The sequence below is a fragment of the Ascaphus truei genome, unplaced genomic scaffold, assembly GCF_040206685.1.
Source record: "Ascaphus truei isolate aAscTru1 unplaced genomic scaffold, aAscTru1.hap1 HAP1_SCAFFOLD_369, whole genome shotgun sequence".
In the NCBI taxonomy this organism is placed as follows: Eukaryota; Metazoa; Chordata; class Amphibia; order Anura; family Ascaphidae; genus Ascaphus; species Ascaphus truei.
This window is the reverse complement of record NW_027456700.1, coordinates 280,001-298,488: the sequence shown is the minus strand read 5'-3', so window position 1 is coordinate 298,488 and position 18,488 is coordinate 280,001. Positions and strand designations below refer to the sequence as shown.

General features: G+C 54.8%; 1 protein-coding gene across 2 annotated transcripts; it reads right to left on the bottom strand.

The window, feature by feature from the left end:
- Window positions 1–280: 280 nt before the first annotated feature.
- Window positions 281–13,752, bottom strand: LOC142483774 (mas-related G-protein coupled receptor member H-like). Of its 2 annotated transcripts, none has more exons than XM_075583761.1 (3): window positions 13,512–13,752; window positions 4,292–4,385; window positions 281–2,480 (listed from the first exon to the last, which is right to left on the bottom strand). In XM_075583761.1, the coding sequence occupies exon 3, from the start codon at window positions 2,405–2,407 to the stop codon at window positions 1,418–1,420; it is 990 nt and encodes a 329-aa protein (XP_075439876.1). In that variant the 5' UTR covers window positions 2,408–2,480; window positions 4,292–4,385; window positions 13,512–13,752; the 3' UTR covers window positions 281–1,417. The 2 variants fall into 2 exon arrangements, with proteins under 2 accessions (XP_075439876.1, XP_075439877.1); XM_075583762.1 differs by having other exon boundaries at window positions 4,292–4,382.
- Between the last annotated feature and the right edge of the window lie 4,736 nt (window positions 13,753–18,488).

Genomic DNA, 18,488 nt, shown 5'->3' with positions numbered 1-18,488 from the left:
GCACCGCATCGCTGGGCCAAGGATTATTATTCAGAGTCCAGCATGGGATTTACACACTGCACCTCATCCACTACATCTGGGCACCGCATCGCTGGGCCAAGGATTATTATTCAGAGTCCAGCATGGGATTTACACACTGCACCTCATCCACTACATCTGGGCACCTCATCGCTGGGCCAAGGATTATTATTCAGAGTCCAGCATGGGATTTACACACTGCACCTCATCCACTACATCTGGGCACCTCATCGCTGGGCCAAGGATTATTATTCACAGTCCAGCATGGGATTTACACACTGCACCTCATCCACAACATCTGGGCACCGCATCGCTGGGCCAAGGATTATTATTCACAGTCCAGCATGGGATTTACACACTGCACCTCATCCACAACATCTGGGCACCTCATCGCTGGGCCAAGGATTATTATTCAGAGTCCAGCATGGGATTTACACACTGCACCTCATCCACTACATCTGAGCACCTCATCGCTGGGCCAAGGATTATTATTCAGAGTCCAGCATGGGATTTACACACTGCACCTCATCCACTACATCTGAGCACCTCATCGCTGGGCCAAGGATTATTATTCAGAGTCCAGCATGGGATTTACACACTGCACCTCATCCACTACATCTGGGCACCTCATCGCTGGGCCAAGGATTATTATTCAGAGTCCAGCATGGGATTTACACACTGCACCTCATCCACTACATCTGGGCACCTCATCGCTGGGCCAAGGATTATTATTCAGAGTCCAGCATGGGATTTACACACTGCACCTCATCCACTACATCTGGGCACCTCATCGCTGGGCCAAGGATTATTATTCAGAGTCCAGCATGGGATTTACACACTGCACCTCATCCACTACATCTGGGCACCTCATCCACTACATCTGGGCACCGCATCGCTGGGCCAAGGATTATTATTCAGAGTCCAGCATGGGATTTACATGCTGAACCTCATCCACTACATCTGGGCACCGCATCGCTGGGCCAAGGATTATTATTAGGGGATTTGCTGCCTGATTTTTAGCGTCACTCTGAGTGCGCATTTTGTGACATTTGCTTCATTTTTCACGGTACCATACAATATTGCACTATATGTTTGTTTGTATTTCCCGGTCACTCATATTAAGACTGAATGTAGATTGTGGGCCATGCGACCCCAAGCTGAAGCAGCTCTTCTGACTTGTAGTGGTTTTGTTAGTTACAGAAAAACTCAAAATAAAAATGTTATATTGTGATGGGCTGAAGATGTATTCTCACAGATATTCCTCAGCGGGGGCTGTGGTAACAATGCTCTTTGCTTGTACCCAATTTTAATGTCACTGTAACTCTAATCATGTGCACATGCTGCAGGTGTAGTGGGGGGGGGGGGGGATTGGATAGGAACAAGACCCTTTTCGGTCACTCTAATTTGTGCTTACAATGGTAGTGGTTCCTTCAGATTCCCTTTTTTGCTCAGTATCATCTTCCTTAAAGACTCTACCAAGAGCTTTCTGAATTGCACCCCCAAACCTTTTATTCCAGTGCCTCCCCACTAAAAAGTATATGCCCGGATTTGCACTGCACTTGAACACTGCGCAGTAAATGGTGACAAAGAGGAAGGCATTGGTATTGAAATCAGTTGGTAATACCTTAAAATACAACAAAATCCACACTAATTTGATGGGCGCCACTGAAATGAAGAAGACCAGAACTACAACCACAATAGCCACATACATCTTGGGCGGTCGACATTTTGGGGATGTTGTCATAACCATATAAATCAAAGTAAAGCTGGAGAAAAGCATCAAGGGAATGAAGATAACAAACGTTAAAATAGAGGTGAAGATTTGAACGCCTGTGCACTCCTTGGTGCCTTTCATGAACCACATTGGGGGACACACTAAATTATTGATAAGAGACACAGTGCCAGCAAACACCCACAGCAATCCACAGGTGATGGGTGATATATGCGTAGGACGGGAAAATTTATGCCATATAGGGAAGAGAACAGACAGGCACCTCTCTACACTTATTGCTGTCAGAATAAACATGCCTGCAAAGAATCCAAAATCATAACAGACCTCTAATGATGTAACTGTGACTCTTGATGGATGTGTTAAGTTTAAGATTTGATTTACCATTAAAACCATGATAATGGAAACAAAGATAAGGCAGATAAAGTCAGCAACGGCGAGGTTGAGAATGTAAACTGTGTATTTGTTCATTTTCATTCTAAATCCAAGCATCCAGAAGACAATTCCATTCCCTACCATGCCAAAAAGGCAAAGTATTACAGCAAAACAAGCCACAATTGAAGAACGTATGGCTGGAGTGTCCCGGACACTGTGTGCTCCTGAGCCAGGATAAGTGGCGTCCATTGTAGTGTTTAGCGATCCATTCATCAAATCAGCCATGAGGAGGAAGCAGGAAGTTTAATTCTTTTAAAACAATATGTCTAGTTGTTTCACTAAGCTGTTCTCCACACTCCTGTAACAAAACAAGAGAAAAAACAGTAAAGTTAATCAATTTGATCAAAATCAGACTTCATTCTTCCCTTTTGGTGAAAGGTGGTAAATGCTGTGATATTCTGCCCCAACACTGCCATCAAATGCTGTGATATTCTGCCCCAACACTGCCATCAAATGCTGTGATATTCTGCCCCAACACTGCCATCAAATGCTGTGATATTCTGCCCCAACACTGCCATCAAATGCTGTGATATTCTGCCCCAACACTGCCATCAAATGCTGTGATATTCTGCCCCAACACTGCCATCAAATGCTGTGATATTCTGCCCCAACACTGCCATCAAATGCTGTGATATTCTGCCCCAACACTGCCATCAAATTCTGAGATATTCTGCCCCAACACTGCCATCAAATGCTGTGATATTCTGCCCCAACACTGCCATCAAATGCTGTGATATTCTGCCCCAACACTGCCATCAAATGCTGTGATATTCTGCCCCCACACTGCCATCAAATGCTGTGATATTCTGCCCCAACACTGCCATCAAATGCTGTGATATTCTGCCCCAACACTGCCATCAAATGCTGTGATATTCTGCCCCAACACTGCCATCAAATTCTGAGATATTCTGCCCCAACACTGCCATCAAATTCTGAGATATTCTGCCCCAACACTGCCATCAAATGCTGTGATATTCTGCCCCAACACTGCCATCAAATTCTGAGATATTCTGCCCCAACACTGCCATCAAATGCTGTGATATTCTGCAATATAACGGGATATGTTTTGGGGGGGAACAATGAAGCTGTTACGTCTCTATACTGTATTGAAATTATTTTTCTAATACACCATTGTTGCTCCATTTTGTTTGAGTCTCTCCAATACCATCACTACTCAGAATACAGTGGTCAATGTGTACTGATGCAGTTAATGGTGTGGCAATATAAAAGAATCCATACTTTAACTTGATTTTGTATTTTAGGTGAATGTGACTCGGAGGCAACTAGTGTTCGTTATTAGACAAACCACTCTGAGGGATATTTATCAAAAGATAGAGAAGTATGTTTTCACCGACAGAACCACTTTCTGTTCGTAATGCTTCTTGAACTGTATTTGATAAAGAAGGTTAGCCATGAAACTTTATACTATCTCAATACTGGCAAACAAAATGCTGACTCTGGGCAGAGGCACAACAGAAGCCGTCAAGAGGAGACATAGCGCCTGGTAAGGGTGGCGCCTTTACTCGTAGTCTGCTTGGAAAGGAAACATTTGTAGTGTTTTATGCTGAAACTTGATTGATTCTGGATTTTTTTTTTAATTTTGGGAAAAACTCTGGGTGTTTTTTTAAAATTTATTTTAGAAATTTGGTTAAACTGTTTTTACTTCGAACAAATTACAAAAAATTGCCATTTTTTACATTTGCAAACTCAAAAATTCATTAAAAAGAATTAAAAAAAAATAGAACTTCCAAATGAGCTTGAAACCTCCTACTAGTATCTGGGGAGGTGATACGGTGTTTATGGGAACCAATGTCACTATATTGTCCCCGAGCGCGATGGTGCGACCGCATTGCCAAGATTCAAGAATTTTGTATTTTGGCGCGGCGTCGAGCCACGTCAACCACGTCGGCTCAGCCAATGAGGGCGAACCAACCGCGTGACGCCCCCACCACACCTCCCCGTTGCGAGGGATCTGAAGTCCGGAGATCGCTCGGGCGAAGGGCACGCGCGCTCCGTCGCGCTCACTGTGGCCTTAGCCTTACACATCAGCATCTGAATGTAAAACTCTCCCGTCAGATCCCACATACATACTACAGAATATAACATTACCGAACCACTGCGACAGGGACCACTGGGGAAGCTTCCACGTTCTGATCCTCTGAGGCCAATATTCTAGCGACAGATCTCCTGCGTGATTATCCTACTGTGCAAAAAAGTTACAAAATACAGATAGTTTCCTCATCAACAAGTCAAATTCTTTCAGAAAATGTAAATATATGTCATATTTTTCTTTCAAGCACAAATATATTTAAAGATATGTAGATTAGGAAGTTTGCTGAATATTGAATTCATACATTTTCATTGAATGTTTATGAAGTGAAACTTCTTTGCTGGCACCAACCAAATGAGATATTTGCTTGGAGTAATCTCCTTGTTGGAGACGGACGTGGAGTCCCGGTAGTGACGTCACCGCTGGCAGGAGAGGCCGTTATGGCAGCTGGCACGCATGCGGAGGCCTCCCACGCAGGAGCCGTTCCCGACATTACGACGCGCCTGCGCAGTAGGCACCGGCCAGGCGCTCCTGCACAGTGGCCGTGCGTACGCACCACAGATACAGGCGCAACACACACACAGAGACACAGACACACAGAGAGACAGAGACACAGACACACACACACACACACACACACACACACACACACAGAGACAGAGATGCACACACACACAGACAGAGACGCACACACAGAGATACAGACGCACACACAGAGACGCGTGCACACACAGACGCACGCACACACAGACACGCGCACACAGACACATGCACACACACAGAGACACAGAGACACAAAGAGACAGAGACACAGACACACAGACACACACACACACACTCACAGAGACAGAGATGCACACACACAGACAGAGACGCACACACACAGAGACGCACACACAGAGATACAGACGCACACACAGAGACGCGTGCACACACAGACGCACGCACACACAGACACGCGCACACACAGACACGCGCACACACAGACACATGCACACACACAGAGACACAGAGACACAAAGAGACAGAGACACAGACACACAGACACACACACACTCACAGAGACAGAGACGCACACACACAGACAGAGACGCACACACACAGAGACGCACACACAGAGACACAGACGCACACAAAGAGACAGAGACGCGCGCACATGCACATGCAGAGACACAGACGCGCGCACACACAGACGCGCGCACACACACAGACACACAGAGACGCGCACACACAGACACAGACGCGCGCACACACACACAGAGACACAGAGGCACACACACACACAGAGACACAGAGACATACGCACAGACACAGGGACACAGACAGACGCACACACACTCAGAGACAGAGATGCACACACACACACAGACAGACAGAGATGCACACACACAGAGACGCACACACAGAGACACAGACGCACACAAAGAGACAGACGCGCGCACACGCACATGCAGAGACATAGACGCGCGCACACACACAGAGACACAGAGACGCGCACACACACACACACAGAGACACAGAGACACACGCACAGACACAGGGACATAGACAGAGACGCACACACACACTGACACACACACGGAAATCACAGTTACTATACATATGTACAAATAGGTGAAACGGGAATTATTTATTTATTTATAACATATTTTACCAGGAAGTAATACAGTGAGAGTTACCTCTCGTTTTCAAGTATGTCCTGGGCACAGAGATAAGACAAATAATACCTGGTTACAAGTACAGTTACAAAAATGAGCAGGGTATACATTATATACAGGACATTGCGTGCACAGTTATGGGGGGGGCCGCGCACGCACGTTCTATGTCACTTCTTTGCGTTGTCACTGAAATTCTGTTTTGATTTTTAATTAAAAACATCACCATCGCAAATACAATTTCTGTGACAAAACACAAAGCCGGTTCACTTAAAATGCGCGTGCTCAGCACACACACAATTTGTTATATTATAGATTACATTTATATGAATTTCCCGTTTATTGGAGTTTAGAGAATCTGGGCCTCTGTAAGCGGTCGGCAGTACATGTTAAGTACATGTTAAGTACATGTTAAGAAAAGGCAAAGCTAAAGCAAAACAGACAATGCAGAGGACGGGTGAGACATTGACGTGGCTGGACATGCAGAGGACGGGTGAGACAGTGACGTGGCTGGACATGCAGAGGACGGGTGAGACAGTGACGTGGCTGGACATCCATAGGACGGGTGAGACAGTGACGTGGCTGGACATCCATAGGACGGGTGAGACAGTGACGTGGCTGGACATGCAGAGGACGGGTGAGACAGGGACGTGGCTGGACATGCAGAGGACGGGTGAGACAGTGACGTGGCTGGACATGCAGAGGACGGGTGAGACAGTGACATGGCTGGACATGCAGAGGACGGGTGAGACAGTGACGTGGCTGGACATGCAGAGGACGGGTGAGACAGTGACGTGGCTGGACATGCAGAGGACGGGTGAGACAGTGACGTGGTTAGACATGCAGAGGACGGGTGAGACAGTGACGTGGCTGGACATGCAGAGGACGGTTGAGACAGTGACGTGGCTGGACATGCAGAGGACGGGTGAGACAGTGACGTGGCTGGACATGCAGAGGACGGGTGAGACAGTGACGTGGTTAGACATGCAGAGGACGGGTGAGACAGTGACGTGGCTGGACATGCAGAGGACGGGTGAGACAGTGACGTGGCTGGACATGCAGAGGACGGGTGAGACAGTGACGTGGCTGGACATGCAGAGGACAGGTGAGACAGTGACGTGGCTGGACATGCAGAGGACGGGTGAGACAGTGACGTGGCTGGACATGCAGAGGACGGGTGAGACAGTGACGTGGCTGGACATGCAGAGGACGGGTGAGACAGTGACGTGACTGGACATGCAGAGGACGGGTGAGACAGTGACGTGGTTGGACATGCAGAGGACGGGTGAGACAGTGACGTGGCTGGACATGCAGAGGACGGGTGAGACAGTGACGTGGCTGGACATGCAGAGGACGGGTGAGACAGTGACGTGGCTGGACATGCAGAGGACGGGTGAGACAGTGACGTGGCTGGACATGCAGAGGACGGGTGAGACAGGGACGTGGCTGGACATGCAGAGGACGGGTGAGACAGTGACGTGGCTGGACATGCAGAGGACGGGTGAGACATTGACGTGGCTGGACATGCAGAGGACGGGTGAGACAGTGACGTGGCTGGACATGCAGAGGACGGGTGAGACAGTGACGTGGCTGGACATCCATAGGACGGGTGAGACAGTGACGTGGCTGGACATCCATAGGACGGGTGAGACAGTGACGTGGCTGGACATGCAGAGGACGGGTGAGACAGGGACGTGGCTGGACATGCAGAGGACGGGTGAGACAGTGACGTGGCTGGACATGCAGAGGACGGGTGAGACAGTGACATGGCTGGACATGCAGAGGACGGGTGAGACAGTGACGTGGCTGGACATGCAGAGGACGGGTGAGACAGTGACGTGGCTGGACATGCAGAGGACGGGTGAGACAGTGACGTGGTTAGACATGCAGAGGACGGGTGAGACAGTGACGTGGCTGGACATGCAGAGGACGGTTGAGACAGTGACGTGGCTGGACATGCAGAGGACGGGTGAGACAGTGACGTGGCTGGACATGCAGAGGACGGGTGAGACAGTGACGTGGTTAGACATGCAGAGGACGGGTGAGACAGTGACGTGGCTGGACATGCAGAGGACGGGTGAGACAGTGACGTGGCTGGACATGCAGAGGACGGGTGAGACAGTGACGTGGCTGGACATGCAGAGGACAGGTGAGACAGTGACGTGGCTGGACATGCAGAGGACGGGTGAGACAGTGACGTGGCTGGACATGCAGAGGACGGGTGAGACAGTGACGTGGCTGGACATGCAGAGGACGGGTGAGACAGTGACGTGACTGGACATGCAGAGGACGGGTGAGACAGTGACGTGGTTGGACATGCAGAGGACGGGTGAGACAGTGACGTGGCTGGACATGCAGAGGACGGGTGAGACAGTGACGTGGCTGGACATGCAGAGGACGGGTGAGACAGTGACGTGGCTGGACATGCAGAGGACGGGTGAGACAGTGACGTTGCTGGACATGCAGAGGACGGGTGAGACAGTGACGTGGCTGGACATGCAGAGGACGGGTGAGACAGTGACGTGGCTGGACATGCAGAGGACGGGTGAGACAGTGACATGGCTGGACATGCAGAGGACGGGTGAGACAGTGACGTGGCTGGACATGCAGAGGACGGGTGAGAGAGTGACATGGTTGGACATGCGCAGGACGGGTGAGACAGTGACGGAGCTAGACATGCAGAGGACGGGTGAGACAGTGACGTGGCTGGACATGCAGAGGACGGGTGAGACAGTGACGTGGCTGGACATGCAGAGGACGGGTGAGACAGTGACGTGGCTGGACATGCAGAGGACGGGTGAGACAGTGACATGGCTGGACATGCAGAGGACGGGTGAGACAGTGACGTGGCTGGACATGCAGAGGACGGGTGAGACAGTGACGTGGTTGGACATGCGCAGGACGGGTGAGACAGTGACGGAGCTAGACATGCAGAGGACGGGTGAGACAGTGACGTGGCTGGACATGCAGAGGACGGGTGAGACAGTGACGTGGCTGGACATCCATAGGACGGGTGAGACAGTGACGTGGCTGGACATCCATAGGACGGGTGAGACAGGGACGTGGCTGGACATGCAGAGGACGGGTGAGACAGTGACGTGGCTGGACATGCAGAGGACGGGTGAGACAGTGACGTGGCTGGACATGCAGAGGACGGGTGAGACAGTGACGTGGCTGGACATGCAGAGGACGGGTGAGACAGTGACGTGGCTGGACATGCAGAGGACGGGTGAGACAGTGACGTGGCTGGACATGCAGAGGACGGGTGAGACAGGGACGTGGCTGGACATGCAGAGGACGGGTGAGACAGTGACGTGGCTGGACATGCAGAGGACGGGTGAGACAGGGACGTGGCTGGACATGCAGAGGACGGGTGAGACAGTGACGTGGCTGGACATGCAGAGGACGGGTGAGACAGTGACGTGGCTGGACATGCAGAGGACGGGTGAGACAGTGACGTGGCTGGACATGCAGAGGACGGGTGAGACAGTGACGTGGCTGGACATGCAGAGGACGGGTGAGACAGTGACGTGGCTGGACATGCAGAGGACGGGTGAGACAGTGACGTGGCTGGACATGCAGAGGACGGGTGAGACAGTGACGTGGCTGGACATGCAGAGGACGGGTGAGACAGTGACGTGGCTGGACATGCAGAGGACGGGTGAGACAGTGACGTGGCTGGACATGCAGAGGACGGGTGAGACAGTGACGTGGCTGGACATGCAGAGGACGGGTGAGACAGTGACGTGGCTGGACATGCAGAGGACGGGTGAGACAGGGACGTGGCTGGACATGCAGAGGACGGGTGAGACAGTGACGTGGCTGGACATGCAGAGGACGGGTGAGACAGGGACGTGGCTGGACATGCAGAGGACGGGTGAGACAGTGACGTGGCTGGACATGCAGAGGACGGGTGAGACAGTGACGTGGCTGGACATGCAGAGGACGGGTGAGACAGTGACGTGGCTGGACATGCAGAGGACGGGTGAGACAGTGACGTGGCTGGACATGCAGAGGACGGGTGAGACAGTGACGTGGCTGGACATGCAGAGGACAGGTGAGACAGTGACGTGGCTGGACATGCAGAGGACGGGTGAGACAGTGACGTGGCTGGACATGCAGAGGACGGGTGAGACAGTGACGTGGCTGGACATGCAGAGGACGGGTGAGACAGTGACGTGGCTGGACATGCAGAGGACGGGTGAGACAGTGACGTGGCTGGACATGCAGAGGACGGGTGAGACAGGGACGTGGCTGGACATGCAGAGGACGGGTGAGACAGTGACGTGGCTGGACATGCAGAGGACGGGTGAGACAGTGACGTGGCTGGACATGCAGAGGACGGGTGAGACAGTGACGTGGCTGGACAAGCAGAGGACGGGTGAGACAGTGACGTGGCTGGACAAGCAGAGGACGGGTGAGACAGTGACGTGGCTGGACATGCGCAGGACGGGTGAGACAGTGACGTGGCTGGACATGCGCAGGACGGGTGAGACAGTGACGTGGCTGGACATGCGCAGGACGGGTGAGACAGTGACGTGGCTGGACATACGCAGGACGGGTGAGACAGTGACGTGGCTGGACATGCAGAGGACGGGTGAGACAGTGACGTGGCTGGACATGCAGAGGACGGGTGAGACAGTGACGTGGTTGGACATGCGCAGGACGGGTGAGACAGTGACGGAGCTAGACATGCAGAGGACGGGTGAGACAGTGACGTGGCTGGACATGCAGAGGACGGGTGAGACAGTGACGTGGCTGGACATGCAGAGGACGGGTGAGACAGTGACATGGCTGGACATGCAGAGGACGGGTGAGACAGTGACGTGGCTGGACATGCAGAGGACGGGTGAGACAGTGACGTGGCTGGACATGCAGAGGACGGGTGAGACAGTGACGTGGCTGGACATGCAGAGGACGGGTGAGACAGAGACGTGGCTGGACATGCAGAGGACGGGTGAGACAGTGACGTGGCTGGACATGCAGAGGACGGGTGAGACAGTGACGTGGCTGGACATGCAGAGGACGGGTGAGACAGGGACGTGGCTGGACATGCAGAGGACGGGTGAGACAGTGACGTGGCTGGACATGCAGAGGACGGGTGAGACAGTGACGTGGCTGGACATGCAGAGGACGGGTGAGACAGTGACGTGGCTGGACAAGCAGAGGACGGGTGAGACAGTGACGTGGCTGGACATGCAGAGGACGGGTGAGACAGTGACGTGGCTGGACATGCGCAGGACGGGTGAGACAGTGACGTGGCTGGACATGCAGAGGACGGGTGAGACAGTGACGTGGCTGGACATGCGCAGGACGGGTGAGACAGTGACGTGGCTGGACATGCGCAGGACGGGTGAGACAGTGACGTGGCTGGACATGCGCAGGACGGGTGAGACAGTGACGTGGCTGGACATGCGCAGGACGGGTGAGACAGTGACGTGGCTGGACATGCGCAGGACGGGTGAGACAGTGACGTGGCTGGACATGCGCAGGACGGGTGAGACAGTGACGTGGCTGGACATGCGCAGGACGGGTGAGACAGTGACGTGGCTGGACATGCGCAGGACGGGTGAGACAGTGACGTGGCTGGACATGCGCAGGACCCCGGCAAAGACATTCTCAGGGGACAGTAATATTAATACTGACTAAGTGTTTTCTCCCCCCACATCCTCTCCTTCATCTCTAGCACTCTCTCCTCATCATCTCTCCCCCTCCACCTCCTTGTCGTCATCAGCTTTCTCCCCAACCTTCTTCCGCTCATCATCTCTCTCTCCCCATCATCATCTCTCTCCCCATCATCATCATCTCTCCTCATCCTCATCCTCCCTATCCCTCCTCACCCTCACCCTCACCCTCATCCTCTCTCTCTCTCTCTCTCTCTCTCTCTCTCTCCTCATCCTCTCTCTCTCTCTCTCTCTCCTCATCCTCTCTCTCTCTCTCTCCTCATCCTCTCTCTCTCTCTCTCTCCTCATCCTCTCTCTCTCTCTCTCTCCTCATCCTCTCTCTCTCTCCTCACCCTCTCTCTCTCCTCACCCTCTCTCTCTCTCCTCACCCTCTCTCTCCTCATCCTCTCTCTCTCTCCTCATCCTCCCTCTCTCTCTCTCTCTCTCTCTCCTCATCCTCCCTCTCTCTCTCCTCATCCTCCCTCTCTCTCTCCTCATCCTCCCTCTCTCTCTCCTCATCCTCCCTCTCTCTCCTCATCCTCCCTCTCTCTCCTCATCCTCCCTCCTCATCCTCTCTCTCTCTCTCTTCATCCTCTCTCTCTCTCCTCATCCTCTCTCTCGCTCGCTCGCTTCCTCATCCTCTCTCTATCTCCTCATCCTCTCTCTCTCTCTCCTCATCCTCTCTCTCTCTCTCCTCATCCTCTCTCTCTCTCTCCTCATCCTCTCTCTCTCTCCTCATCCTCTCTCCCTCTCCTCATCCTCCCTCTCTCTCTCCTCATCCTCCCTCTCTCTCTCCTCATCCTCCCTCTCTCTCTCCTCATCCTCTCTTTCTCTCCTCATCCTCTCTCTCTCTCCTCATCCTCCCTCTCTCTCCTCATCCTCCCTCCTCATCCCTCTCCTCACCCTCATCCTCTCTCTCTTCATCCTCTCTCTCTTCATCCTCTCTCTCCTCATCCTCATGCTCCTCATCCTCTCTCTCTCTCCTCATCCTCTCTCTCTCTCTCTCCTCATCCTCTCTCTCTCTCTCTCCTCATCCTCTCTCCCTCTCCTCATCCTCTCTCTCTCCTCATCCTCTCTCTCTCTCCTCATCCTCTCTCTCCTCATCCTCTCTCTCTCCTCATCCTCTCTCTCTCCTCATCCTCTCTCTCTCTCTCTCTCTCTCCTCATCCTCTCTCTCTCCTCATCCTCTCTCTCTCTCTCCTCGTCCTCTCTCTCCTCATCCTCTCTCTCCTCATCCTCTCTCTCTCCTCATCCTCTCTCTCTCCTCATCCTCTCTCTCTCTCTCTCCTCATCCTCTCTCTCTCTCTCCTCATCCTCTCTCTCTCTCTCCTCATCCTCTCTCTCCTCATCCTCTCTCTCTCTCTCCTCATCATCTCCTCTCCTCATCCTCTCTCCCCCCCATCATCATCCTCTTTCCCCCTCCTCATCACTCTCTCACCCTCATCATCCCTCTCTCTCCCTCGTCATCACTCGCTCTCTCCCTCATCATCACTCGCTCTCTCCCCATCATCACTCGCTCTCTCCCCATCATCACTCGCTCTCTCTCCTCCTCATCATCACTCGCTCTCTCTCCTCCCCATCATCTCTCTCCTCCCCATCATCTCTCTCCCCCTCATCATCTTCTCTCACCCATCATTCACATCCTCTCTCCGCATCATCACCTCTCCCCCCTCATCATCACTCTCTTTCTCTCCCCTTCATCATCATCCTCTCTACCCATCATCCCTCTCTCCCCATCATCATCATCCTCTCTCCCCCATCATTCACATCCTCTCTCCCCGCCATCATTCTCCCTCCCCCCGCCATCATTCTCTCTCCCCCCATCATCTCCCCCCCTCAGCTCGCTCCCCCCCCCCTCAGCTCGCTCGCCCGTCCCCCCCCTCAGCTCGCTCGCCCGTCCCCCCCTCAGCTCGCTCGCCCGCCCGTCCCCCCCTCAGCTCGCCCGCCCCTCCCATGATTACCTTTGGCTGCAGATTAGATGCGGGTTACGCGGGGCGGTTAGTACCCGGCGGCGCTGATCACAAAGCAGTTTAAGTTTAACTGATGCATAGAACGGCCGGGGAGGCGCGCGCCGTGCCAGCAGCAGGATACCACTTCCGGGTCACACCGCAGGGGCGCGCGCCGTGCCAGCAACAGGATACCAGTTCCGGGTCACACCGCAGGGGCGCGCGTCGTGGCAGCAGCAGGATACCAGTTCCGGGTCGCACCGCAGGGGCGCGCGCCGTGCCAGCAGCAGGATACCACTTCCGGGTCACACCGAAGGGGCGCGCGCCGTGCCAGCAGCAGGATACCAGTTCCGGGTCGCACCGCAGGGGCGCGCGCCTCCCTCCTCTCCCACCCCAGGGGCGCGCGCCTCCCTCCTCTCCCACCCCAGGGGCGCGCGCCTCCCTCCTCCTCTCCCACCCCAGGGGCGCGCGCCTCCCTCCTCCTCTCCCACCCCAGGGGCGCGCGCCTCCCTCCTCCTCTCCCACCCCAGGGGCGCGCGCCTCCCTCCTCTCCCACCCCAGGGGCGCGCGCCTCTCTCCTCTCACAGCGCAGGGGCGCGCGCCTCCCTCCTCTCCCACCCCAGGGGCGCGCGCCTCCCTCCTCTCACAGCGCAGGGGCGCGCGCCTCCCTCCTCCTCTCCCACCCCAGGGGCGCGCGCCTCCCTCCTGCTCTCCCACCCCAGGGGCGCGTGCCCTCCCTCCTCTCACAGCGCAGGGGCGCGCGCCTCCCTCCTCCTCTCCCACCCCAGGGGCGCGCGCCTCCCTCCTCTCCCACCCCAGGGGCGCGCGCCTCCCTCCTCCTCTCCCACCCCAGGGGCGCGCGCCTCCCTCCTCTCCCACCCCAGGGGCGTGCGCCTCCCTCCTCCTCTCCCACCCCAGGGGCGCGCGCCTCCCTCCTCTCACAGCGCAGGGGCGCGCGCCTCCCTCCTCCTCTCCCACCCCAGGGGCGCGCGCCTCCCTCCTCTCCCACCCCAGGGGCGCGCGCCTCCCTCCTCTCACAGCGCAGGGGCACGCGCCTCCCTCCTCCTCTCCCACCCCAGGGGCGCGCGCCTCCCTCCTCCTCTCCCACCCCAGGGGCGCGCGCCTCCCTCCTCTCCCACCCCAGGGGCGCTCGCCTCCCTCCTCCTCTCCCCACCCCAGGGGCGCGCGCCTCCCTCCTCCTCTCCCACCCCAGGGGCGCGCGCCTCCCTCCTCCTCTCCCACCCCAGGGGCGCGCGCCTCCCTCCTCTCCCACCCCAGGGGCGCTCGCCTCCCTCCTCCTCTCCCACCCCAGGGGCGCTCGCCTCCCTCCTCCTCTCCCACCCCAGGGGGCGCTCGCCTCCCTCCTCCTCTCCCACCCCAGGGGCACGCGCCTCCCTCCTCTCACAGCGCAGGGGCGTGCGCCTCCCTCCTCCTCTCCCACCCCAGGGGCGCGCGCCTCCCTCCTCCTCTCCCACCCCAGGGGCGCGCGCCTCCCTCCTCCTCTCCCACCCCAGGGGCGCGTGCCTCCCTCCTCTCACAGCGCAGGGGCGCGCGCCTCCCTCCTCCTCTCCCACCCCAGGGGCGCGCACATCCCTCCTCTCCCCACCCCAGGGGCGCGTGCCTCCCTCCTCTCCCACCCCAGGGGCGCGCGCCTCCCTCCTCTCACAGCGCAGGGGCGCGCGCCTCCCTCCTCCTCTCCCACCCCAGGGGCGCGCACATCCCTCCTCTCCCACCCCAGGGGCGCGCACATCCCTCCTCTCCCACCCCAGGGGCGCGTGCCTCCCTCCTCTCACAGCGCAGGGGCGCGCGCCTCCCTCCTCCTCTCCCACCCCAGGGGCGCGCGCCTCCCTCCTCCTCTCCCACCCCAGGGGTGCGCGCCTCCCTCTCCCACCCCAGGGGCGCGCGCCTCCCTCCTCCTCTCCCACCCCAGGGGCGCGCACATCCCTCCTCTCCCACCCCAGGGGCGCGTGCCTCCCTCCTCTCACAGCGCAGGGGCGCGCGCCTCCCTCCTCCTCTCCCACCCCAGGGGCGCGCGCCTCCCTCCTCTCCCACCCCAGGGGCGCGCGCCTCCCTCCTCCTCTCACAGCGCAGGGGCGCGCACCTCCCTCTCACAGCGCAGGGGCGCACGCCTCCCTCCTCTCACAGCGCAGGGGCGCGCACCTCCCTCTCACAGCGCAGGGGCGCACGCCTCCCTCCTCTCACAGCGCAGGGGCGCGCGCCTCCCTCCTCTCCCACCCCAGGCGCGTGTGCCCCGGCGGTGGATATGTGGGGGAGGAGGAGGAAGGCGCGCGCCCCTGCATTGGGGCAGTGGATATTCACAGTTGAGTGCAAATAGCCGCACTCAGTAGAAAATAAAATGGAAAAAATAAACATCCCAGCCAGGAATCGAACCCTGGTCCACTCTGCTAATGTGAAATATACTGGACACCTAACAAGCTCCCATTGAACCCCCAAAGCTTGTTAGGTGTCCAGTATATTTCACAATTGTGTTTCAGCTAGTCTTTGCTGATTTGGAGGGTGGCAACCTCCTACTTAATTGAAGCTCACCCCCTCCCACATTTAAATGGTTAAGGGCTCACTCCATAGCATCTTCCACTCGGGGAACTTGTTTGCTTGCAGGATGGTTGTGACAACTCTAATACAGAGTGTTTTTCCTGGTAATGTACAGGTTAATAAAGGCTTCAATCAGACTTAGAACTTTGCAACTAATATTGACAGATTTATTATAAATCATTCTTCCTGTTATTACACAGGTTATTAAGAATTTATATTAGTGTTAGGGACCCCTGAATTGTGGTCTGCCGTGACGTTGGCTCAGGGGCTTACAACAATTTTGGCCAAAAATTTCAAACTAAAAGACCATTTTACTTAATAGATATTTATACATATATATTTAGGCACTGTACCGTGTATGGGTTTCACTGGATGTGCACTGAGCCCTGTCTGTGTTTTATGTTCTGTCTCTGGTTTTAAATATATATTGCCATGCTCAGTAGCACTCCTCTGTGACACTCATATGCTTATATATATGTTGTGGTTATTTTGGGGGTTCAATAGGAGCTTGTTAGGTGTCCAGTATATTTCACAATTGTGTTCCAGCTAGTCTTGGCTGATTTGGAGGTTGGCAACCTCCTACTTAATTTAAGCTCACCCCCTCCCACATTTAAATGGTTAAGGGCTCACTCCATAGCATCTTCCACACAGGGGAACTGGTTTGCTTGCAGGATGGTTGTGACAACTCTAATACAGAGTGCTTTTCCTGGTAATGTACAGGTTAATAAAAGCTTCAGTCAGACTTAGAACTTTGCAACTAATATTGACAGATTTACTATAAATCATTCTTCCTGTTATTACACAGGTTATTAAGAATTTATATTAGCGTTAGGGACCCCTGAATTGTGGTCTGCCGTGAAGTAGGTTCAGGGGCTTACAACAATTTTGGCCAAAAATGTCAAACTAAAAGACCATTTTACTTAATAGATATTTATACATATATGTTTAGGCACTGTACCGTGTATGAGTTTCACTGGATGTGCTAAAACTGAGCTTTGTCTGTGTTTTATGTTCTGTCTCTGGTTTTAAATACCACTCTGCTAATGGCCTGGAGCATAACCATTGAGCTATAAGACTTTCTGGTGTTTTTCTAGTGAATAAAGGCATAGAAACCTACTGACATGACAGTGTTCATAATAGCTCGGCTATTCACACTCAGTTAAGTTGAGTGCAAATAGCCGCACGGCTTTTCGCACTCAGTAGGAAGTAAAATGGAAAAAAAAAAGACAGAACACTCCTATTGACATTCTATACCCCCTGCATCTGTAATCAGCGCGGCTTTAGGCTGAGTCCCCAGTCAGCACTGTGACACGCGCCCGGCGGGGGGCGGCCCATGCACAGCGCTAGTCCGCGATCTGCGGTCTGAGGGGAGAGAGAAAAGTTTGTGACGGGAGGGGGTGTGGCGGTAGGTTTGCGGGGGCGTGGCCATGACGTCCCGCGGCTGGTTCGCCCTCATTGGCTGAACCGCCGGCGGGGGCGTGGCCACGCCTCCGTCACAAATGCCAATCTCAAACTCTCAAAGCCTGAGAGGGAGCGTGGCGTGCTGGCACACGAGCTCTGCGCCCTGCTCGGCCGTACAATTTGTGGCTAGGTGCACGCTCATCTGGGGGCGCGGCCACAACGGCACTGAGCTGGTTCGCCCTCATTAGGTGAACCGCTTACGTGACGCGCTTGGAGGCGGCAAATTCAATTTTGCTTGCTCTGCAAGCGTCTGAAGCCCCGATGCTCACCCTGGCCAGACACATAAGGCCTCGGCCAGGGTTCCTGCTAGCGTGCGGAGGCGCGCTGAGGCTCAGGGAAAGCGAGTGCTTTCCCTGGCCTTAGACAGCGCGCCGTCCGGGGGTGCGTCGGGGGCGTGTCGGCGGGCGGACAAGTGACGTCACAGGTGGTTCGTCCTCATTCGTCGAACCGCTCACGTGACCGGACCTGCGCGCCGGCAAGCGGGGAAATGTAAAATTTCCCTAAGACCTGCGCTTCCGCAAGCGCCCAGAAGCGTAGGCGAGCCCCTACTAAAGCCGCTCTCATTGCGGCTGTAGGGGCTCAGTGCCGAGCGGAAGCGCGCCCTCTGTGTGCGGGTATCAAACTTACCAGAGTGCTGTCTCCTGATCTCGTGCTTCAAACGGTATCGCATGGTTTATTATTGCTTTATGGGACAAGCACCCAATTTTTTCTACTTGCAAGTGGAGTGCCGGCTGCTGCTGTGTGTGCGTATATATATATATATACAGTGTTCGACAAATCACCCAAAAATCTACTCACCCAACCAAAAAATCTACTCGCCACCTAGTCCCGCCCCCAACCCCGCCGTTAGTCCCGCCCTCAACCCCGCTTTAAAATAAAATATATAAATAAAATACATTTAATAAATTCTTAGTCAGAACAACATTCGTTTTTGACATAAATGTATTTATTGTATTACATTATACTACAATTAGTCCT

Bases quoted from the DNA above. Each gene is read 5' to 3' on its own strand.
- LOC142483774 (XM_075583761.1), bottom strand. From the start codon at position 2,407: ATGGCTGATTTGATGAATGGATCGCTAAACACTACAATGGACGCCACT.